This window comes from Mustelus asterias, chromosome 3 (genome assembly GCF_964213995.1).
Source record: "Mustelus asterias chromosome 3, sMusAst1.hap1.1, whole genome shotgun sequence".
In the NCBI taxonomy this organism is placed as follows: domain Eukaryota; kingdom Metazoa; phylum Chordata; class Chondrichthyes; order Carcharhiniformes; family Triakidae; genus Mustelus; species Mustelus asterias.
In genome coordinates this window covers 29,987,783-30,012,007 of record NC_135803.1, presented here as the reverse complement: position 1 = coordinate 30,012,007, position 24,225 = coordinate 29,987,783, and the positions used below count along the sequence as shown (strand labels likewise).

Sequence of the window (24,225 nt, the reverse complement as noted above, 5' to 3'; positions counted from 1 at the left end):
AATTTTCCCATCTCTTTAATACAGAAGCCTTAATAGGATTAAAAATCCATAAATGAGAGTAACCCTTGTCCAATTGGTCATTTATCATGTGTTCTCGTCATATCAAGTAGTAAGTTATTAACAGCTGAGGCATTTGCAAAAGTAAAATCACTTCGTACAAGTTTTTAGAAATTTAGCCTCATTTTGGTCGGCCGATTTCCTTTCTCCTAACCTGGACGCATTGAGTTCAGCCGTACCGTGAATGTTCTTCAAACGAAGATAGTCTAACTCCGTGCATTTATCAGTGCTCTTGAATGTTGTGTTTATTGATGAATTTTGGGTTTTTTGTTCCAAATTTGTGAAAATCTGCAGCTCTCCCTGGAGTTCTCTGGCTCTTTGTTTTGTGTCGGCTTTTGTTGTAGTTAGGCTCTAGAAAGGACCTTTCCTTGAGAATTCTATTACTTGGGGTAGGAGAAATCTTGTTTTTACACTCTTTATTCTACAGTTGCGCAGCTAATAAATTTAAGTTACACTCCTTAACGTTCCTTTTCATTTTCATTTAATTATCCTCTGAGGGGAATGTTGGCAAAATAAGCTAACCTAACAATTGGGAAAGAGCCCTTTAAAATAACTGAATTCTTGTGTCTGGCCATTATCAGAACTCCGAATTAACTGAACTGCTAGACCAAGACCAGTAAGATTATAGCCATTTGAGTTTGTCTGGTCTGATGTATTGGGAAAGCATTCCACTAGTTGGCACATTCATTACAGACCCCTCATACATATAGTTAAGATCTCCTCTTTTGGCATTTGCAAATTGGCCTGAGATATCTTAAAAGGTGGAATATTTATGCATTCTGTCATTTTGTCATTGACTACATTGACTGAACCTGGCTTCTACTCATTCCGCAATCTTATGAGCCTCCCACAAGAGCCAATATAATGAATTAGGTTTCCAAAGGTGATGAAACTAGCTGGGGTTTTTTTTCTAGCCCCTGGTTTTCATTTAGCATATTGATTTTAACATTAAAACTTGTCCTGTGCCCATGCAGCTTTCCTTGTATGTGGTTTTTTAAAGGTGTAATTTCTTAGACTTTTAATGAGCATTTTTAAAGCTTGATCCCACTATCTGTTAGTTTAAACTGCTAGCTGTGTTCTAAGGAATGGTCCTTTTGCTAGTATTGTGATGTCTTGGTGTTCTCCATTTTAACTGGATTTAATCTGTATGTGTCCATTATTAAACTCGGTGGTGGCTTAGGTTTGTTGTTGAGTACATTTCAGCTGCTTTTTGAGTATTGTTCTCGGGTTAACTAAATGTCTACATCTTTGTGATCTCACGGTTTATTTTTTGCTGTAGAATCCCTTGGCACAACAATTGATATTTCTGTTCAGACATTTTATGTAGCTTTTCCAAAAGTGCCAATGATAAAACTGATTAAGCTCAACAAAGCAAAATAAATGAGCTGCATCTAATTTACATTTAAGAAGAAAATAATTTGTATTATTGAGTTGTAACTATCTATTCTATTGATCACATAGACTTTTACAAGTTTATCTATATGACATTTACACTTGTATTTTTAAATGAGCAGTTTGCAAGGTCCATTGTCTATATAGTGGAGAACAACTGTCTCAATTGATATTCACTGTGAAAGAAATCTCACCTTTCATATTAAAGCAAGCCAGACAAGCATAACTACTCCATTAGTATCACATAGTTGCATAAAAATGGGTCATGGTATTGGACAGTCACTATCATTCATTTGAAATGGTTATTTTAGTCTTAGTGCATTTTTTCTTCTCCTTGGCTGAAGTGATGGGCAAGTGACACTAAAGTGTTGACCAGTGTCACACACACACTGGCTACTAGAAATTGTGCAATGATTTCTTTCCCTGCCAATCCTCTGATCATGTTGGAAACTCATTGTGTCCTACTGTTCTTTGATCGAATATTTAGACCTCCAAGTCCAAGTGGCACGGTAGCACAGTGGTTAGCACTGCTGCTTCACAGCTCCAGGGTCCCGGGTTCGATTCCCGGCTTGGGTCACTGTCTGTGTGGAGTTTGCACATTCTCCTCGTGTCTGCGTGGGTTTCCTCCGGGTGCTCCAGTTTCCTCCCACAGTCAAAAAGATGTGCGGGTTAGGTTGATTGGCCAGGTTAAAAATTGCCCCTTAGAGTCCTGATGCGTAGGTTAGTGGGATTAGCGGGTGAATATGTTGGGGTAGGGCCTGGGTGGGATTGTGGTCGGTGCAGACTCGATGGGCCGAATGGCCTCCTTCTGCACTGTAGGGTTTCTATTCTTCTATAAGTTAATTGTGCTGTTCAAATTTCAGTGTCATTAATTCACTTTCTTTACAAATTGAGTTACATGTTGTAAATTGCATTGTTGGGTTTACATGAATAAAATCCACTTTTGCCTTGGCCATTAGTATTCTGAAAATTGGCATTTGTATTTGCAGAAGCTTTATTTTAATCCGTTATACATGGTGTATTTGTAGTGGAGAGGATCCTTCAAATTTTGGAAATATCCTTTTGAGTTCATGTTGTGCTCTTTAAGGAATATCTTGAATACTGTGTTTTGTTTTACAGATGCTGATATTAGAAGAAATTTGGCTTCAAGGAGTAAGTCAGCGATGAGTTCTGAGTCCATGTAAGACTAAATAAATTTTGCAGTATCACAAGTTTTTATTTGGAGAATTTAACCTTGTATGAATGTGTTTATTTGTTATAAATTTCATCTTCATTGCCTGTAACAGAATCTGCCCTATTTTAATTTCCAGTATTTAGGCCAGCAGGTTTGAAGAATTGTAACCATTCCCACGGATGTTAGGGAGTACATTCTAAGCCAAACAATGAGCAGCTAAGCTAACGGGGAGAGGGGGCAGGTGAAGTGGGTGCAATTGCTACATTTTATGGTGCAGATTTGTTACAGCATAGAAGGAGGCCATTTGGCCCATTGCGTCTGCGTCGACTCTCCAAACGAGCACCATGACTTAATGCCATTCTCCTTTTTCCCCATACCCCATGTACATTGTTTCTGTTCAGATAATTATCTTATCTAATGCCCCATTCAATGTCTTGATTAACCTGCTTCCCTCACATTTCTAGACCCGGACCACTTGTGTGGAAAAGCATTTTTTCACATCACATTTGCTTCTTTTGCAAATCACTTTCCAACTGTGTCCTCTTGTTCTTGATCCTTTTACAAACAGGAACAGTTTCTCCCTTAATCATGGAATTCCTACAATGCTGGAGGAGGCCATTTGGCTCATCGAGCTTGCACCGACAACAGGTTCCACCTCTGTAACCCCCACATATTTACCCTGTTAGTTCCCATGACACTGAGGGGCAATTTAGCATGGCAATCCACCTAATTCGTGTATTTTTGGAGTATGGGAAGAAACAGGAGCATCCAGAGGAAACCCACAGACACAGGGAGAACATGAAAACTCCACACAGTCATCCAGGCTGGAATTGAACCCGGGTTCCTGGTGCTGAGGGGCAGCAATGCTAACTACTGTGCCTATCTGCTCTCTCCAGCCCCTTCATGATTTTGAACATCTTTATCAAATCTCCTCTTAGCTTTCTCATCTCCAAAGGGAGCGGTCTCCACCTCTCCAATTTATCCTCACAACTGAAGTTACTCATCCCTGAGACCATTCTTGTAAACCTCTTCTGCACTCTCTCTAATGCATTCACATCCTTCCTATTGTGTGGCGCCTACAACTGTACACAATACTCCAACTGAGGTCTAACTAGTGTCTTGTACAAGTTCAGTATAACATCCTTGATCTTGTACTCTTATGTCCCTATTAATAAAGCCCAAAATACTACATACTGCTTTAACTGCTCCCTCCACCCATCCTGCCACCTTCAATGGTCTGTGCACATGTACACCCAGGTCCCTCTGCTCTTGCACCCCCTTAAGAATTTTACCCTTTACTACATTGCCTCTCCATGTTCTTCCTACCAAAATGCATGATTTCACACTTACAACCTCCCTAATTTAATTTATTTGAGGTTACACACCACTGAAGTCGGTTTCCAATCTTGTTTGCTGCAGTGCTGTTATCAAATTTCTTTTGCATTGCTTGTCGAACTGGCAAACACTGTTTAAATGGTGTTTGTTTGTTGCTCTCCTCATTCTCTTCTGATGCATCTTCTCCACGTCCCTTGGTGTGACTTCTCTTGCCTGGTTCACTGTTACCAATTTCATTATAGCCGGATTATTTTTGCTAGTAGCTTCTTGTTTCATCTCTCTATAAATATGGGAACTCCAAGGATTTATCCTTGGATCCCTTCTCGTCTTCATTATTTGCTATTTCTTGGCAACACCACACACACACAGGGTCAGTATTGATATGTATGCTGGTGATTCTTGATTCTACCCCTCCACCAGTTCTCTGGTTCCCTGCTGTGTGTCAAACTGCTTGCCTGGCATCCAATCTTAGTTGAACTATTTGCTCCTGATAAACTTTGGTAGGACTGAAGCCTTGTCCTAGATTCTCACTACACTCTACCTTTGTTAATGACTCAGTTTCTCGGCCAGACTGTTTGCCATCTCGACATATTGGTCATTAAGATAAGTTTCCGAACCCAGTTCCTCTCCATAAATAAGAGAACCTATTTCCACCTGTTTAGCACCACCCATTTCAGCTCATTGACTGGGGAAAAGTAAAACATTATTTGATAAATTCAACTATTGCCGTTAGTTACAAATCTAAAACTAACAACACCACCAACAGTCAAGGTAGAAACAGACCTTTTTGTTAAAAAGAAAATTATTCACCGGTCCTCATTTATTTCTGTTTTCTATTGAGGCAACAGAATAAATTTCCACACCTCTGGAATTGGGGCTTGAGAACTGCAAGGTTGCAATGAGCCCCAAGTCGGTAGAAAATGCTCAAGGAAACAAACCCATGCTGCAAAATATTGCAAATACATGAATTAAAACTGAAGAAATGTTCCAAACAGGAATAAAATTCAACAGATCTAACCCCAGTTACATATTTGATGTGAAGCTGCTAAACAGAGGAGCAGCTGAGTTTTGACTGAAAAATAACTTGGCACAGTTCAGGATTGTAGATAGATGGCCTTCTGGGAGTGCAGGAAATAAAGAAGACTTTGAGGTGTGTGCCACTCAAACCCGTACTCGGCATTGGAGATGCCTGGGAGCAATGACACCTTGAAGGAATGCAGTTGAGACTTTAGTGCCAAGGGTCTACACAGTTGGAAACAGCAAAGAGTAGAATTGCAGTCGTCATAGGAGATTCCATAGTTAATGGGGGGATTCAGCATTTCTGTAACAATTATCATGAGTCCTGCATGGTATTTTGCCCCCTTGTGGTAGGATGAAGTGCATCATGGAAAGGGTACAGAATATTGTTTGGGTGAGTCAGAAATTGAGGCATGTTGGTACCAGTGAGAGAGAATAACTGTTAAGCTAATGGTCAGATTTTCATGTGCTGGAGAGGAAGTAACATCTTGAAGGTAGTCATCTCTGGTTTACTCATAGTGCCACATGCTAGCAAGAGTAGAAATATGAAGATAGAAAGGATCGACGTGTGGTTTGAAGTATAGTGCAAGAGGGAGGCCTTAAAATTCTTGGGGCATTGGGGCCAATTCTGGGGCAGGAGATGCTTATTCAAGAGATGGGTTCCACTTCAACAAGACTGGGGCCAATGCCCTAGCGGGAGGCTCAACACTGTTGTTGGGTAGGGTTTAAACTAAATTGGCAAGACAGTAGGGACCAGCACATAGAAGCAGAAAAGTGGAATAAGGACCAAAAGATGAGTGTGTTTGTTACTGGAGGAAAAGTACTACCATATTGGATAGGAACAGACTAAGATGAATGATAACAAAATTGGAGCTCATGGAATGCAAGGATCAGTGCCTCTTCTGTGAGGAAGAATTCATTTATACAGCAAATGGTAACTCGCTGGCCAAGAGGTGGTGGAAGCAGGAATGATGAATGACTTCTAAAGAAAATTGGATGGGCACCTGTGGGAAATAAACTTGTAGGACTATGGGAATAGGGCAAGAGATTGGAGTTGACTGGAATGCTGTGCAGAGAGCTAGCATAGACTAGATAGGTCGATTGGCTCCTTTTGTACTGTAATGGCAATGAATCCATGATGTAAAATATTTCTAAAGGAGAGCCATTGTACCTACTCAATTTTTTAGTTGTATAGATGCACTGCAGGAATGCACCAAGGCTCCTTATGCAGGACCCTCCAAACCCACGATCACTGTTATCTCGAAGGATAAGGGCAGCAGACACATGGGAATACCATCACCTGGAAGTTCCCCTCCAAGTCACTCATTTTCCTGACTTGGAAATATATTACTGTTCCTTCACTGTCACTGGGTCAATATGGAGCAGCACTGGGGGTGTATCTACACCACGTGGACAGCAGCAGTTCAAGAAGGCAGCTCACCAACTTCTCAAGGGCAATTAAGGATGTGCAATAAATGCTGGCCCAACCAATGGCACCCACATCCCATGAATGAATAAAACAAAGAATAGTATATTCAAGTTTCTTGCTCTAATTTTGAAGCCTCAATATAAAGGGTTATTTGATCTCGCATCAGGTTTTTATTGCACCAGCATATTTAAATGTTAGTTATAAATTTAAGATGTGCAGAAATTAATAAAATATTGTTTTTACCTAAAAACAATGTAATGTGGCAATTGTGTATTTCTTTGTGTTACAGTTCATTTTCATTCCTTCATTCAAACTCAGCTGAGGCTGTTGCCATGGGCCTTTTGAAGCAGTTTGAGGGGATGCAGCTTCCTGCTGCCTCTGAGTTGGACTGGTTGGTTCCAGAGCATGATGCTCCTCAGAAGGTAGGAAAAAAATTAAACTTGCCACTTTGCAATTGTAAAGAAATTTGATGTGATGACTTGCAGCTTGGGAGGCCCTGCTAAATGAAACAAGTGGTTTTAGAATCCAGGGTCCGAAAATAAAATGTACCAGGTTTTCTACATGTAAATTAATATTAAAAGGTGGCAATTCAATTATTGACTTTGCAAAAGGGGCACCTGGGCTAGAATTATACGTGGCTGGGGTGGACCTTAAATTGTGCAAAACAATGTTTGGTGCACTTCCTGAAGGCATCCCGTGTGATTTCTAGGTCAGAAAGTATGTGCAAATAAATCAGATGTTTGCCTGCTGACATTTAAAGGGCCAATTTTGGACATTAACGAGCCATCAACAGCAATTTTATGCTGCCTGTGAGATTTTTCAGCTCGTCGCATGAACAAAACAGATGGGCGCTCATGTCTTTTGCATTTCCTCATGCAAGGGAGGGATAGAAGGCCCTCGGAGCAGCAGCAGTTTCTTTGTCATTGCGAGTTCACACCTGTATGCGTATAGAGTCTAGCTTGAGTTTCCGAGTCATTGTTTAGCATTTGAAGTGCGACTTTCAGCACTTCAGAGCTTCCTTGGAAGGCTTTCCTAATGGTTAGAGCACAGTCAATCCCTAATTTTCAAAGCACTGGTCATCCCCAATGGGGATAGTCTATTCTGCTGGTGGGACCGTGCTAGGCAGAGACCTGTAAGAGGAGAGGCATGGGCTCAGTTGGTGCAGGGCCAGCAGGGAGGCCAAGGAGAAAGGGAATACTGAAGATGCCACTACCCAGAGGCTAGAGTATACAGGCAGCACTGAGGTCCGGTGCCGCAGGAGGCTGCGCCTTTCCAGGGAGGCGCTGATATCGAAGATAAAATTCAGGCCCTGGTGTCTAATGGAAAGCAGTGAGTCACCAAAGTACACAGCTGATTATTCAATTTCAAATGTGTTCCTTTCCCACCTGACATGTACCTTTCCCTGCCCTTTCCAGTAGCACTTGTTGATTTTGTTAATTTTAGTAAATTTAGCTTTTGCTGAACTAATTATTCTAGTGCTACAGAAAGTAACTTTCCTGCAGCTTTTGCCAATTCCAGACTCTTTTCCGGTGTCTCCTGATGACGGTGAGCATGCTGATATTTACAAACTGCGAATTAGAGTGCGAGGAAATTTAGAATGGGCACCACCTCGGCCACAAATAATCTTCAACATTCACCCTTCGCCCAAGTAAGCTAAAGCTGGCTCAATGTTTTTTTCACTTGGTGTTCTTTGTGTGTAAGTTGAGACTGTCTGGTGAAATAATGTTTTTGTCATTAAAGGAGAAAGGTGGTTGTTGCTAAACAAAATTACCGCTGTGCAGGATGTGGTACACGAGTGGAGCCAGGTAAGTGATGTTCAGGAAGTTAGCAATGTGGTAATAAAGTTCTGCTTGTACTTGCATATTCAGTATCCTATTTCTGTCTGTAAGGAGTTGTGTTTTATTCACATTTTGTTAATGTAAATATACAACTTTATGTAGTTAACAGTTCCTCCATTATGCCTTTTCCCTCATCCTCCCTGAAAATAATGGTTGAAGTATGATTTGTAAACAACAATAAAAATCTGGCATAATACTGGTGCACTTTTCTGAGATCCTAGATGCAGAGAATGGGCAGTAGGTTTGTTGACAAGCCACAGTCTTGTGCATTGTAGTATTTGATCTTAAAAAGGACGCTGTTGGAAGCTGAGAAGCAAATTTTGTTCCGACATGATTGGCAATGGGTCATTCTTTCTTTTGAGAGGAAGAAGAATGAGCCATACCTCCCAAATGCATTTGGATGAATACAAATTCTCATTTATTTACAAGTTATTTTGTCCTATGATTTATGATGCCATTCTATTGTGAACTTGCTCTTTCCCCAACAGTTAGATAGAAACCCTACAGTGCAGAAAGAGGCCATTTAGCCCATCGAGTCTGCACCAACCACAATCCCACCCAGACCCTACCCCCATATCCCTACATATTTACCCACTAATCCCTCTAAGTTACACTAAGGGACAATTTTAGCATAGCCAATCAACCTAACCTGCACATCTTTGGACTGGTTCTTGAACTTGCAAACTTTACCCCCTTTTTCTTCCAGATTACATAAAGAGACTACGATATTGTGAATATCTGGGGAAATATTTCTGTCAGTGCTGTCATGAGAATGTCCAGTCGGTGGTCCCAAGCCGGATATTGCGGAAATGGGACTTCAGCAAATATTATGTCAGTAACTTTTCCAAGGATTTGCTGAATAAAATATGGAATGATCCACTCTTCAATGTTCAGGACATTAATGGTGTTTTGTATCGAAAGGTGAAGGCTCTGGATCAAGTCCATGTAAGCAATCCTAAGGCATTTTCTTTATTCGGACTGTAAAATAAATTATTCCAATGATTAGAATATGCAGTTTTCTTGATAGTGACAGTGATCAAGTGTATGAGTGTACTGTTTTTGTTGTAATGCCACCAGTATGGTATTCATTTTTAGTGTTCATAGAATCATTTCAGTGCAGAAGGAGACCATTCGGCCCATTGAGTCTGTACCGACAACAATCCCTCCATCCCCGTAACCCCACATATTAACCCTGTTAATCCCTCTGATACTAAAGGGCAATTTAGCATGGCCAATCCACCTAACCCGCACATCTTTGAACTGTGGGAGGAAACCAGAGCACCTGGAGGAAACCCACGCAGACACGCCGAGAATGTGTGTGTGGAGTTTGCACAGTCACAGACAATGTTATAGTTAGGATTCTAATTAAATTTTAAGAACATCCAATAAGAGGGTAACGATTTAATGTAATTGGCAAATGAACCAGAGGAAAGATTAAGAGAATTTGTTTATGGAATGAGTTGTTGTGATCTGGAATGTCCTGCCTCAGTGGTAACATCAAAAAAACAAATTGGATCAATTCTGGAAAAGAAAGATTTACAAGGCAATGGGGAAAGAGCTTGGGAATAGGACTAATTGGATAGTTCCTCCAGAGAGCCTGCACAAGCGTGATGGGCTGAGTGGCTTCTTTCTATGCTGTCATGTTCTATGATTCTGTTCTAGATTATTGATCAATTCATTTGTATATAAAATTTTGAAGTATTGCATTTGTTCCATCCACTGAATAAAATAGCATAAAATATATTATTCAGTAGCAACTGTTTTTAAGAGTCCAAGTATTGTTTTAAAAATGTAACTTTTAAATTTTTTCTTACCATATTTCACAAAGTATCTAGCAATACTGAATCAGTCCTGCATTTTTTCAGCTGACTCAGTATTATCCAAGGGTGTTAAAATTGTTTTGTCAGATTATAATCCAATTGGGATAGTGTTTAAAAACTCTGATAATTCATATGGATACCAAAAACTCTCAACAGCAAAACCAAATTGTGATTTAAAAATAAATGTAATAAATGTACATTGTCATATTTTCTTCTATTTTTAAAAATGTTGTCAGATGCTGAGACTCCAGCTAGTTCACATGAAGAACTTATTCAAAACATGCAGGCTGGCAAAAGAGTAAGTTCGATTTTTTTTGTTCTTGTTTCCATAGCCCTTCCATGAAATAGGGCATTAATGGGGGAGGAGTGTGAATTGATTGTGATGCTACTATTAGCTTGGTGGTAATAGAATATTGTATTTGAGTACCCCAGGCTGGAAATTCAAATTTAACAATTGACTAACAGCTCTCCGATTTTAGGGACCAGCTGCCATTTTTCTGCCATCAAAAAAAAACTTCATAAGATATACCACATGGATTCCCTTTTCTTTGAATGCTGATGCTACACATCACTTGAAAAATTGTGCAAAATATTGTTCTTGGTTATTTGTTGCCAACTTACAATTGTTTTTCTTAATTCCATCTCAGAGTATTTCTTTAAAGCTAATTCGTTTGCTAATCTTTCATACCACAGAATTGTCCTGGTTTCCTTACATCCTCCAAAATTGAGTGCTGTTGGACAGTTGATATAACCCTATGCAATGTGGTTGTTTGCATCTACCCTGTTTAAGATGGGTTAAAAACCAGTGACAATTTCCAGCAGGGGTTACAATTTCAATAATTCACGAACATTGTCCCCTCCCTTTTGAAGAACTCCAGCCTGTAAGATGGAATGTAGGGGGGGTACCTTAAAGTAGATTTTCTGAGTCTTCATCTATGGAGAGGGACCTTGCTCGCTGTCAGCATGCATTGGAAAATCCGAAGAATATTGCTCACCATTTTCATAAATTTATTTCACTTAAATGAACTGAAAGCCATGCGTGCACACTCTAATGAACAAGGCTCTCTAAAAATACACCCCAATTGCTTTTCTATCATCCAATCTGATGTGGACACTTGGTGCTGTGATGACTTATGCAGTCAGTTTACAATCTGATTTGACTTCAGGAAAAAAAATTAATCAAAATGCCTTAATTTTGAAGAAACATTCTGAAAATTCTATTTGCTAATCTTTGGACATTTTCTTGGGCTGCCCTTTTCCCTTAATATTCAAGTTCACTTTTTTGTCTTAACACAATTCCGGGTTATTTAGCAATTTACACTGACTTTGCCTTTTTCCTAACCAACTGGTCAATGTCACTGAGCTTGTTTTCTCCTCCATTGGTTACTCTAGATAAGAGGATGGGGGTTGGAGAATTGAGCATCTGAAGAATGATCACTAGAATGAGATGGTCGAAATTGGTAGTAGTCCATAAATCCATAATGTGTCAATTGTGGGCACCACACTTTAAGAAGCCTTGAAGAGGATGCAGTGGAGAATTACTAAAATGGGAGCAGGAATGAGAGACTAAAGCTGTGTGGATAGAAGAGAGAAACTGGGATTATTCTCCAGTGAAGATTGAGGGGAGACTTAACTGAGATGCTCAAAATTTTGAGAAACTGTTTCTACTGGTAGCGAGAAAGTGACAACCAGAGGACAGATGAGACAGCTTTTTAATGCAGTGAGTTCTGATGATCTGGAATGTACTGCCTAAAGGATGGTGAAAATAAATTTTAGTAGTAATATTCAAAAGGGAATTGAATATAAACTTGTGGGGGGAAAAGTTGCAGGGCTCTCGGTTAAAGAGCACAAGGGTGTGACTAAAAACCAACACCTAATGGTATAGCTGCTTCTGTGCTGTCTAGTTTTATGAAAATGCCCCATGACACCACCCTTAGATGAGGGAAGACAAGCTGTGAGCTTTCTTGCACCTGTGGAAAAATTAGTTTGTCAAAACAGTGGTACGCTCAAAATAGGATTGACAAACCAGATTCTAGGAGACTGCATATTCAGCAGAATGAAATGGATTATCAAAATGTCAGTTATTAGCAACTTTAGATGCAAGTTTATGATAAATTGAATGCGCATTTAGTCCACCCATTATTCATTTTGTGTACATTTTTTAAAAATTTGCAACTGCATGGCTTGCACTTTTTGTGCAGGATGCAATGTCCAAACAGTTGAAGGGATTGTTTGTTCTGGCTGAATGGGGATGCAGGAACTGGTTAGTTTCATCTCTAGTCTTTAAATTGCAATTGGAGACTGCATTTGTTCCTGACGGTGGTCAGACGGCTTGAAAGGTTGAACTAATAGCTAATTGCACTTTAATTCAGTGAAAACTGCTTTTTAAAGCCTGAAATAGTTGGTGTGCTTTATATGATTTGCATAATATCAGTGATGATGGCGATTGATTGACCCCATTTTCCTGGTGGTTATCAGAAATAAGTAGGGCAGGGAGAACATAAGTAGTGGAGATTGTAGTAACAAAATTCTTTCATCTGAAGCGGAGTATGAATTGTCAAGTATTTTAACAATTATGTTAATTAGTAATGATAAAAGGGACACACTCTTCAAGAACAGAGGTTAAACATTGGCTAAGTAGAATACTAGTCACCTGTGTCAAAGACTGCAGAGAGCAGGAGTAGGAATAATGGATGTTTTTGTCAGAGGTTGTCATTCTTGACTCTTCAGGCTGTTTTGATCTTTGGAAGAAACAGAAAACTGATTGGCGAGATTCAAACCAGAAGTTATAATAGATTGGCATGCATCTGGGAGGTTGCAACACTTGTGACTTTGGAGAGGATTTTAAAAAGAAAAATATAATTGAATGCGCTCAGCAGCTGCACTTTCCTCACCATTGGAATATTGCCAGCTGTAGTTCAAGCACTCAGTTGAAGATTGCACTTGAGAATGAAGAAACAATATTTGAAATAGTTTCCTCTGTCAATTTTGCTAAAGTCACAGTAATTAATTACATTGTGCTTGCTATTTAATTGAGATCTATTTCAAAACTTACTGTAACTATATATAAGAATGGCTGAGCTGAAACAGTAAATATTGATGCTCAGCCAATAGCAACCCCTAAAATACCCAATATTAATTATTGTTGAAGGATGAGACTTTTTTTTCCTCTGGACTATCAGGAATTATAATCTCAACTGTAGAATATTGCAATGTGCCTCTTTTGTAGCCTCCTGGATAGCTTTGACATAGAACCAGGTCACCTGACTGAGGATTATCATCTATATTCACTGAATGATCTGACTGCTGTAAAGAAAGGGGAACTGGCTGGAAGGTTGAAGGAACTGGTGAAGATCGGTGCAGCACATGTGGAGAACTGCATGGTATGTAGAAAAGAAACTTACACCATGAACATAAATAAATATTTATGTCGTTTGTACAGCATAAGCATACAACAGTATTGTAAATAAAAGTACATCCAATGATGTGAAGTATGGGTGGTTTATTCAATAGAATAGGAACATTCCACACGGTTGAGAGAGATGAGTTCTGCTACCATTCTACTGACTTCTGGTTTACCTTATGTATCATCCATATGGAAGCTGAGATGTTCTGGTTGAATTGTTTCCTTCATGGTGATAATACAGAACCCATGAATGAGTTACACCCTATTTAAATAAAGGTTTAACTTCAATGTTTTTCTTCTGAATAAGGCTGCTGTGTAAGATTTTGAGCCAAATTAACTTCGGCAAGAAGTTTATGATCCACAATATTATCCATAGCTTCAGTTTGTAGAGATCCTTTATCCCATAAAGTCACATTGTATCCTGTCGTGTATCAGTTTTTACAGATACGAGTCACCAATTCAAGCCAATATTCAAATCTAAAAAATTGAATTGTTAGTATTTTATCAATTCTCAAAAGTGCTATTTGATGAGACTCCAGTAAATGGATTGGAAGAATCTCTCTCTAAGTTGGAGAGATTTATAAGTGACTTGCATCTGTCTAATATGCTTTGGTGAAATTACTTACTGGATTATTTTTCATAAGTTAGTTTTAAGTGGAATTTTTGTGTTCATTGTTTTAAAGCATTTAATAGGGTCAGCTTCCACAAACCTTTGGGTTAACTACTTGATAAGAATAGTAAATTCAGGTACTCCATCTTACCATGTTGACACTTTCTAAAGACCACAGGGAAATTTCTATCCTTTTTAATTTTTTTGCTATTTCTAACCTGTTCTTCATTTTGCACGATCCTTAATTTCTGAGCAAGTTGAACGATGGCAATCTAATAAATCCTGTATAAGCAAGAAGGTTTTGTTAATGATGCACTCTTCCTACTTTTTAAGTTCAGTTCAAAACTGCCGAAATGTGTAGTTTTGTTCATTACCAGTGGGGAAGTGTGAATTTCTCCCAGGACTTTGAAACCCTGGACATTCAGGTTGAAATTTGGGACCTATTTTGATGTATCATACATGCTTTTGTAATTTGAAATTTATGAATCGCGCTGCTAATATTCATCTGGGGGCGTGTTGGCTAACTCATGAACTGCTGTTCTTAGAGTGAACTCTTATGTAATAGAGCAGTGTAAAATAAATAAATAATTGGCCTGTTTTTACACAGCTTTGTCAGGCTAAAGGCTTCATCTGTGAATTCTGTGGTGATGGTACAGATATCATCTTCCCTTTTGAACTGCACAAATGTAAACGATGTGAAGGTGAGTCTTTTGAAGTTACACCGAGTCAAACAGACGGTATTCTAATAGTGTCTTTAATCTCAATAGTACTTACATAATTTAGCATGTACTATATATTTATCTGCATACCTAATTTATGCTGGGGCAGCTTGATTTTGTGTACCCAGTGTATATAAACAACTGTTAGTCATATTGACATGTAATAGTCCATGAAATGTTTTTTGAGGGGTAATATATATAATTTGTGTAAGTTTTCTGTTCTGGATCTCAATTCATGACTTTTTTTCTCTTGGGGCTCTCCTGATACCCAGTTATACCACCTTTTGTTTTTATTTCCTTTTTTTGGTACTTTGCTCTAAAGTTCTTCCCTCAGCCTCTCTACTTCCTGCTACCCTATATGCTTCCCCTGTACACATCATCCAAACATTTGTTGTCCATCCCTAATTGTCCTCGAGAATGTGATAATGAGCCCCTGTCTTGAACTGCTGCAGTCAGTGCAGTGGAGGTACATGCACAATGCTCTCGGAAAAGGAGTTCAGGCTTTTGACCTAGCAAAAGTGAAGGAATAGCTGCATAGTTCCATGTCAGGGTGGTGTATGCCTTGGAGGGGAACTTGCAGTTGGTGTTCCCATGTAACTGTTGCCCTTGACCTTCAAGGTGATAGCACCATTCAAATATGTGACCTCTATAAAAGGAGGCTTGTCAAGTTATAGTGCATCTTGTAGATCATTGACAATGCTGCCAGTAGTGGAGGGAGTGAATATTTTAAGGTTGTAGATGGACTGCTGATCAAATGGCTGCATTGTCCTGCCCATTTTCCTGCACTTGTCCCACATCCTTGAATGTTATATAGCTAGCCTCAGAATTCCCAACCTCCAAACTGCTGCTGTAGCCACAGTATTTACATAGCCGTCCAGTTCAATTTCTGGTCAGTTCATAGAAATCATAGAAACCCTACAGTACAGAAAAAGGCCATTCAGCCCATCGAGTCTGCACTGACCACAATCCCACCCAGGTCCTACTCCCATATCCCTACATATTTACCCAACTAATCCCTCTAACCTATGCATCTCAGGACACTAAGGGCAAATTTTAGCATGGCCAATCAACCTAACCCGCACATCTTTGGACTGTGGGAGGAAACCCACGCAGACACGAGGAGAATGTGCAAACTCCACACAGACAGTGACGGGAATCGAACCCAGGCCCCTGGAGCTGTGAAGCAGCAGTGCTAACCACCGTGCCACCCAGTTATAATTCCCCAAGATATTGATGATTGGGATTCAATGATAGAATGCTGTTGAATGTCAAGCAGCAATGGTTAGATTCTTGTTGGAGGTGGTTGTATGTGGCATGAATATTATTTGCCACATATCAGACTAAACCTGAATGTTGCCTACGTCTTGCTGTATTAGAGCTTATCCTGAGAGTTTAGGAATGCGACTGAACACTAATCATCAGAGAACCTTCCAGTTCATGACCTTATGATGGAGGGAAAGTTATTGAAGATGCTTGGGTTTAGGACACCATCTTGGGCCACTACCACTGATGTAGTTCTCTTCCCTGGCCAATATCTCCACATGTATCATGTTTGCATTCTCTGTGTCCTACGTAAACCCATGATGAGCTTTCAACCCCATCCTCCCTGCAATGCAATGTCTATTTCCATCTCAGTAACATTGTCTGCCTCTGCCCCTGCATCAGTCATCTCCTGAAACTCTCATCCATGCCTTTGTCACCTCCAAAGCTCCTAATGGCCAATCCCACCTTGAAACTTTTGTTTTGGATCCCTAACTCTGGTTCTTGTGTATTCCTTCCATCCCTTCCACCCACTATTGACAGCCATCTGGTTCCCATGTCCTGCACTTATTGCCCAAAATCTTTCCGTCTCCACTATACTTCTGTTAAGACCTTCCTCAAAACCCACCTCTTTGATCAAACTTTCGAATATATCTCCTTTGACTTGGGTGGGATTTACCGTGCAACCTGCTACGTGTTTTGTGGTGGCGGAAGGCAGCCCGCCATTGACAAGCGGCAGGATCTTCAGACACCCCCCCCCCCCTCCTCCCCCAACCCCTCCTTGCAGCCAAGAAACCCATGGTGGGGATGCACCATCAGCGAGACCAAAAGATCTTGCCGGCACTAATGACTGGCACGCTTCAGCCTTGGGTGTCCGTTTATCATTTCATTACACCTCTGTAAAGCCGGTTGAGATGATAACCAACTTTAAGGAGCTATATAAATGGAAGTTATTGATGTTCACTCATTAGCTTCTGTTCATTCTGTCTGAGAGGTTGGGGTGGTTTGTTCTGAGGAAATGTCCCATTCAAATTCTTTCTCGTAAACTGTGGGATTTGAACTTTGTCCCATCATTGCTTCAGCATTCGTAACACATTTTGAGTTAACACCAATTAAGTTGACTTATGTTAGAAACTTATCTTTTGAACTGTTGCTGTGAGATTTGAGTACAATGTTTTAAATTGTCTTTTTTACTCTGCAGAATGTAAAGCATGTTATCACAAGTGCTGCTTTAAATCAGATCAGTGTCCCCGGTGTGACCGGTTGCAGGCACGTAAAGAACTCCTTGCCAAACAGACCATAGAACTGTACTTGGAGTCTGAGGGCGAAGAGGAGGAGAGTTCACAGAGTACAAGTTATGACTGAACAAGAAGACAACAGCAAAAGTTGACAAAACCACTTGAAACTTGACATTTTGGATTGAAGCAGATTTGATTCATGCACTTTTTATTAGAACTGGCAATATAGCCTATACCTATACTGCATATCTATAATGAAGATGCTATCTATTGCCTTCCAGGAACTGAAACTTAATGATGGTGTCTTTGCTCATCTTCATTTGTCCGTTTTGTTGAACAATTTTTAGAATATCTTTTTACATGAATGTCTAAAGGCTCTTTTTGGGAGGGGAGGCAAGGATGCTGTCATATCCGGAGTAATCCTGGTATTGTGTGTATTATAACAGGCACCATTCTTCCCTCTTACTACAAGGTGTATTCCTGGAATGGTCTACATTCATGCCAAAAGTGAGCAAGATTTCTTTCAGTCAACTGAACAGAGTTACTCTTGTTTTTTGTGCATCTGTTTCCATCCTGGTTCTTACTGTTGGCTGAAGTTAGATACATAGAGGTTTTGAGAGTCAATTAAAATGTCTGCAAACAAAAATTCTCACCTTTTGATATTGGGTGTTCTAATTTGTTTGTAGCACTTAATTGTCAGTTACTATGGCATTGATACCTATCGGTGCTGCAGTGATCTTATCTGAAAGTTTAAGACTAGGAACTACAATGCTGGATGATGCCAAAGAGAGTCTTTAGTGTTCCATTCATCAACAACTGATGTTTTTGGATATTGCAGATTTAGTTGCATAAAGTTGATTTATGTTACTGCCCTATTTGAGCTGCTATAACGTACTACGTCTTATAATTAAAAGGACTTGCCAAGAATGTATAGATTTATCTTAATTTCAGATTCTGTAGGATGGCAAAAGGATTATTCAAGAAATAAGTGTTTGGCTTGAATGTAACAGTTTGTTAGTAGCTGTCAAAACCTAGTGTTTGAAGTATTGTACAGCCAGGTTATTAGTAAAGTAGGATGATTGGAGGGGTCTCATGATACTAATCATCTATTTCATCGTATTGTCATAGGGATAATGAACTGTAATGGATTAAACCGATCCCACAAAACTGCACTATGGCTTCTAGCAAGAGATATGCATGTCTACTTTAAAGACTCTTAATATTACAATGAACAGATTGTGAAGTGATAAACCTTCAGGAAGCATTTCAGGTGTTGTTTGCTGTTGTGATTTGTGTTGGTTGGTATAATTCTCTACTGTCAGTTGATATTTTGTGTGCTGTTTGTCGCACAATCAGTTGCTCTGTTTAGTTTTATTCATTACTGTGCAGTTAATAGTTTGGAAATTAATTATGGTAAGCTTGGTACACAAATTAAAACGGACTTGGCGTTTGACAGAATGGAGCAGACAGAGAGAAAGCTTATTTAAGTATTTTTGTAATTGTACTGCTTCGGATCTGGATAATGCCAATTAAAACCCATTATCAAATGCAGAAAAATCTGTCCCTTCACCACCGTGCCGGAAAGTTTGATGTTTGTTTGTAATGTGTTGTCTTAACTCAGGTGGAGAAAAAGCTGGTTGGTATTGTGTCTGTATCAGATACTCTCGGCTGAATACAGATGGGTGGTGTTGTGATTGAAGTTATGGATATGATTGTTTACCAAGTATTTATGATCAATCTAAACAAAAAAATCTTGCCTTTCAAAAATTTCATAACTGTGAAATCTGCCTTAGGTTTTGCCCTAACTTATTACAGAATTCCAAACTAGTTGTTTCGAATGAAATTTGTCATGTGAGAATGGTGTTGCTGTGAGGTTTGTAAAACCTCATCATTTCAATTATCTTCAGCTTGATATTTCGATGCCCTTTCTTTCACTTTTGGGCCATTCTCATTGCTACAGCAAACTTTTTATAATATTTGTGCTATATACAAAACAAGATGTTTGGGTCCATTGCAATCCAATAATAAAACAGGCATTCTTGTCTGTGTCATTCCAATATTATGGAGAAAATAAATATTGTAGACCAGTGTAAAAAGATATGCAATATGAAGTTCTGAACCTGACTCATCACCTTTTAAGATTTCCATTTCATGAAGAGGATTGATTGGATGGGTGTGTGTGAATAATGCAATTCCAGGCGCTCAGATGATATATTCATATGAAGCATGAGTTTTTGAGTCATCTGAATCTCTGTTCAGCGATCCAGTGCTTTTTAAATCTCATTTTAGTCTTTGCTGCAGTCTCTGTCCATTGTAGGGTCTGTGGTGTTCTTTTGGATTGTGAATTAGAGATTTTGAATGCTCCATTTAACATTTTCCTTTTGTTGTATTTTGCTGGATTGCCAAAAGCACTCTGCTTGCATCGCAAATAGTGGACACAGAACATTTTTCTATGAATAAGAATTCACTTGGAAATAGTATGAAGGAAATGTAATTTGTTTGTTTGTGGAAGGTAGAAACAAGACTGCAGAGATGGTCACTGATTTGTAATGGTATTTGTTATCTGGGTCTTTAACTAAGATTTCCTAAACCTGATGGGCAGTTAAGCAAGTGCATCATGTGATGCTGAGCCAACAGATAAAGACACAATCCCTGATTGTGTTCTTATTTGGTCTTGTCCAGAGTAACAGTGAGGGTGTTGCAATGCTTTTCATACTCCTGGAACTGGGAAGGAAAAAAACTGACCGTGGATTTCACTCTTAACTGTTACAGCTCTAACTTTAAGTGCATGCGTGTGGATGCTTGAAGGCAGGGTTGGACTTTGGTTTGGTGCTGCAAATATCCACCAGGTTATAGCATAAGGAATAGCTACTGCCATGCATTGCACAGGCAGCAATGCACACAAGAACCACTGCATGAGAAATAGGAGTAAGGTGATCAGTAAGAACATTTATTCTGTTATATAAATGGGTGCATTTTTCCCTCCAAATTTCTCTTCCTAAAGATTGACTTCCTAGGAATTATCTCCACTACTTTGCTGTGGCCTTTATTCATATATGAGCATCTGTCACAAACAATTTGATAATGGAAGGCATTGTCCTCGCACATACTCCTGGCAGAGACTGCTGTTTAGGAATTAAGAATGGTAAAATCCAGATGATGCTCCTACCACCTCATCCTGCAGATCATTTTAGAGCTCCTAATACTGGCTTGACTGAGATCCACTAAGTTGGTACAGAGCTGAGATAAAACCCTCCTCTTTCCTGCTCTGAATGAACTGAGATATTGGGGAACTGGACAGATTTTTGACATAGAATAATGATAGAGGATTTCAAAAATGTGACCCTTATAATTCCAGGTTTTGGGGTGGGGCTTCCTTTTCTCAAATTTGTTAAAATTTCTCTGATTATTTGTGACTTATTTTCATGTGGGTACTAGCCTCTAATGTACATAGAGGGGATGGCAGGTTCTAAGATTCCAACCTCTTAATAACTAATCTTGGTAGAATTGCAAAGACTTTTGCTAATGCATTTTAGCACCTGATAACTGCATTAAATATCATTTGATGTCAGGGAACGACAAGTTACATACTTACTGTAAAATGTTGCCACTTTTTTCAGTGATCCGTGATTAATCATATGAATTAGGTAGCTCAAAAGCACTTGTTGAATTACTAGGGCAGCAGATGCACAGCGACACCACCACCTCCAAACCACACAAGATTCTGCCTTGGAACTATATCATCATTCCTTCATTGTCACTGGGTTAAAATTCCCAGAACTCCTTCCTAACAGCAATGTTGTTGTACCTGATTACAAGGACTGTAGGCGTTCAAGAAGGTGACTCACTGCCACCCTCTTGAGGGCAATTGGGGATTGGCAATAAATGCTGGCCTCACCAGCAACACCCTCATTCCATGGTAGAATAAATTTAAAAAATAACTAAGGTCTCCAATATTTTGTCATGATTTGCATTCTGACAAACATTTTTATATTAATTTATTGTAGAAAATGTGCTGTCTTTGAATATTGAAAAATTTGCTGTTGGAATTTGTCTATGATGTTTTATCTTAATTGTTTCATTTCCCTGTTTCTCAATGCCACACCACCACCACCCCCTTGGCAGTTCAGACAAGAAATAGGCTCAGATACGACCAGTGCACTTCTGAACATTGTTCTTTTTGCAGCATGTGCATTATCTTTTTTTCCAGCTTCCCCAAATCTTTGTTAATCATTTTGTGCTGTCTTTTAGAAATGAAGTTTTGTGATACTCATTACCTTTTATAGGATCGCTGAATGTTGCAAATTACTCCCCACAAATGATCTTTCAAACTGAATCTTAAAAAATGAAAAAGTTGTAACGTTTCATTAAGGCAGTATAAAATGCCAGTGAAATAATTTTGCACTGCAGACTTCCTTTCATCTTAGAATACTTTATAAATATGCCAGAAGTTGAGAATAAAAATCAGTTATGCACTCGGGAATATGAAACATTGTAAGTTGGGGAGGAAGTAAGAGCATTTATTAAGTTTTTTTTTGCTAATTGGTGCACTCAATAGTTATCAAAGCTGAAGATTGTGGTGTCTAGACATCTTGGGGCAGACCATGTGAATGTGTATAATATTGTAACAGTTTATTAATCTTAGTCTTAACTAAGTAATGTATACTGCAGTAAGCATCAAATCAGGATGTTTGGAAAATAGTTGTTATTGAATGCCATTCTCTCGAATGACTTGAGACATGTTGCTGAATGTAAATATAAGTATAGGGTGCAAATGCCTTATGCTGTTGATGTATTCCTTTTTACTGCAGGCGTGTTAGATATGCACATTTTAATTAAACTACAGATGTGGCAAAATAAACCAAAAATGACTAAACAATGTTGTGTTCAATAACTATTAACGATTTATATAACCAATTCCTCTGTCTGAATATTTTCACGCGTTGGCGTCTTATTTGTGTTGCATACAACCTAGCAGAAAAAAAAGCTAACTTTTTGAACAACATTAAAAACCACCAAGTAGTCCAACCATATGGTCTTATGGAGATAATTTACCCTGTAAGCTTTTGTTTGTATTCTTTCCATGTAAAGCTGCTAAAATCTTAATATGTTGGTTGGCAGATCAAATGCTGGTTCTCCTGAGCTGATGTTTGCTTTCTTTCAATGTTGGGTTATTTAAAAATTACACATCAAGTGGTTGCTAATTATTAGTTAAACACTGTGGTCCATATGTTTGCATTTTGAGTATTTGATTTTGTTTGGCTTGCGGGAGCTTTGTTTCAAGAAGTTCCTTTATTAAGATAAAATTTTAAAAACTGGAAAGTGCAAGATTACAGGAATTTGCTATTATATATTGGTTTGTAATTTCTATGAATAAAGTGTACAGAAATGTAATGGTTTAAACAAATTGAGAAATATTCTGACTAGCATGCCATGAATTCAATGGACAGGAAAATTTCATTGGTGTATATTTAGTGGCAGATATACTGCTGTCTGATTGGCACCCTCACAGAAGTTGAATTTGCAAGACTACCTTTTAATGATTTAGCTATATGGAATGCAGCAAACCATACTCTATTCGATTAGACCCATGTAGAATTGTTCTGAAAAAATGTATTTATAGAATTCTGTGGTTTTGACGAGGATTAATTTCACTGACTAGTTAAGTAGAAAGTTCCATTTAATGAAGGTGTAATATAATGTAATGAATATCTGGAAATATGTGCTAAAGTACTAATTTCATAACTGCAACACATTCTCAGTTAAATCCGTTAAGTTCTGGCTTAAGCATACAATTTCTTGAAAACTTGCAGGTTTTTAAAGCTTTTTGTTGCGTTTTATGCTTTCCTAATTTTGAATAACAGTGTGCTCATTCTGAATGTCCTAAAGTTGAATGGCAGGAAAAATAATTTGAAGCTGAAAAGCAAAGCACTGACATTGATATTTAAACTGTACATATTATGAAAGTGTAATTTTGTAAACAGTCCTATTCTCTCAAAGTCGTTTGTGTGGTTTGGACTGGAAACAAGAACATTATATCGTTACATGGTAACTATATTCAGTAACCCATCCACAATAAAAAAAACTACTTCTAAATGTTTTATGAATTTTTTATTAAGGACATCTAGTACAAAGGTTTTAATACCTGGAGTACAATTTTCAATCTGCAATTGTGTGTTGCAAAGGACAAGTTGAATAGAGTTTTACTGAATTTTCATAAATTACAATCCTACTTAGTTTGCATTTAATTTGTTTAGAGCATTGGCTGTTTTTATCTTTAAGGATCTACAAGTATATGAAGTGTAGTTGCTGTTTGGGTGAGCACGATCCCATATTTTATGGCAAGTATTTTTTCTGGACCGACTTTCAAAAAGACAAAGTATGTGCAGAAGGCACAAATTTCCAGTTCAGATTAGAAGAGGATACAATAATTAACACCCCTAAAATATATGAGTTTATGATCAGATATTGAACAATATGGGTTTAATTCAAATTATCTAGTGCAAGCACAAAGTTTTCATTATTTAAAATGCATAGATCATAGAAACATAGAACAGTACAGCACAGAACAGGCCCTTCGGCCCACGATGTTGTGCCGAGCTTTATCTGAAACCAAGATCAAGCTATCCCACTCCCCATCATCCTGGTGTGCTCTATGTGCCTATCCAATAACCGCTTAAATGTTCCTAAAGTGTCTGACTCCACTATCACTGCAGGCAGTCCATTCCACACCCCAACCACTCTCTGCGTAAAGAACCTACCTCTGATATCCTTCCTATATTTCCCACCATGAACCCTATAGTTATGCCCCCTTGTAGTAGCTCCATCCACCCGAGGAAATAGTCTTTGAACGTTCACTCTATCTATCCCCTTCATCATTTTATAAACCTCTATTAAGTCTCCCCTCAGCCTCCTCCGCTCCAGAGAGAA

General features: G+C 38.8%; 1 protein-coding gene across 2 annotated transcripts in view; it reads left to right on the top strand.

The window, feature by feature from the left end:
• rubcn (rubicon autophagy regulator) overlaps positions 1–23,361 on the top strand; it is a 61,752-nt gene extending 38,391 nt beyond the window's left edge. For both annotated transcript variants that reach the window (XM_078206762.1, XM_078206755.1), the window contains 9 exons: positions 2,569–2,629; positions 6,694–6,826; positions 7,907–8,052; positions 8,145–8,209; positions 8,949–9,187; positions 10,299–10,360; positions 13,292–13,445; positions 14,686–14,779; positions 17,259–23,361. In XM_078206762.1, coding sequence (XP_078062888.1) covers positions 2,569–2,629; positions 6,694–6,826; positions 7,907–8,052; positions 8,145–8,209; positions 8,949–9,187; positions 10,299–10,360; positions 13,292–13,445; positions 14,686–14,779; positions 17,259–17,422 — 1,118 coding nt within the window. In that variant the 3' untranslated portion in view covers positions 17,423–23,361. The remainder of the gene's footprint in view (positions 1–2,568; positions 2,630–6,693; positions 6,827–7,906; positions 8,053–8,144; positions 8,210–8,948; positions 9,188–10,298; positions 10,361–13,291; positions 13,446–14,685; positions 14,780–17,258) is intronic.
• The last annotated feature ends 864 nt before the right edge of the window (positions 23,362–24,225 follow it).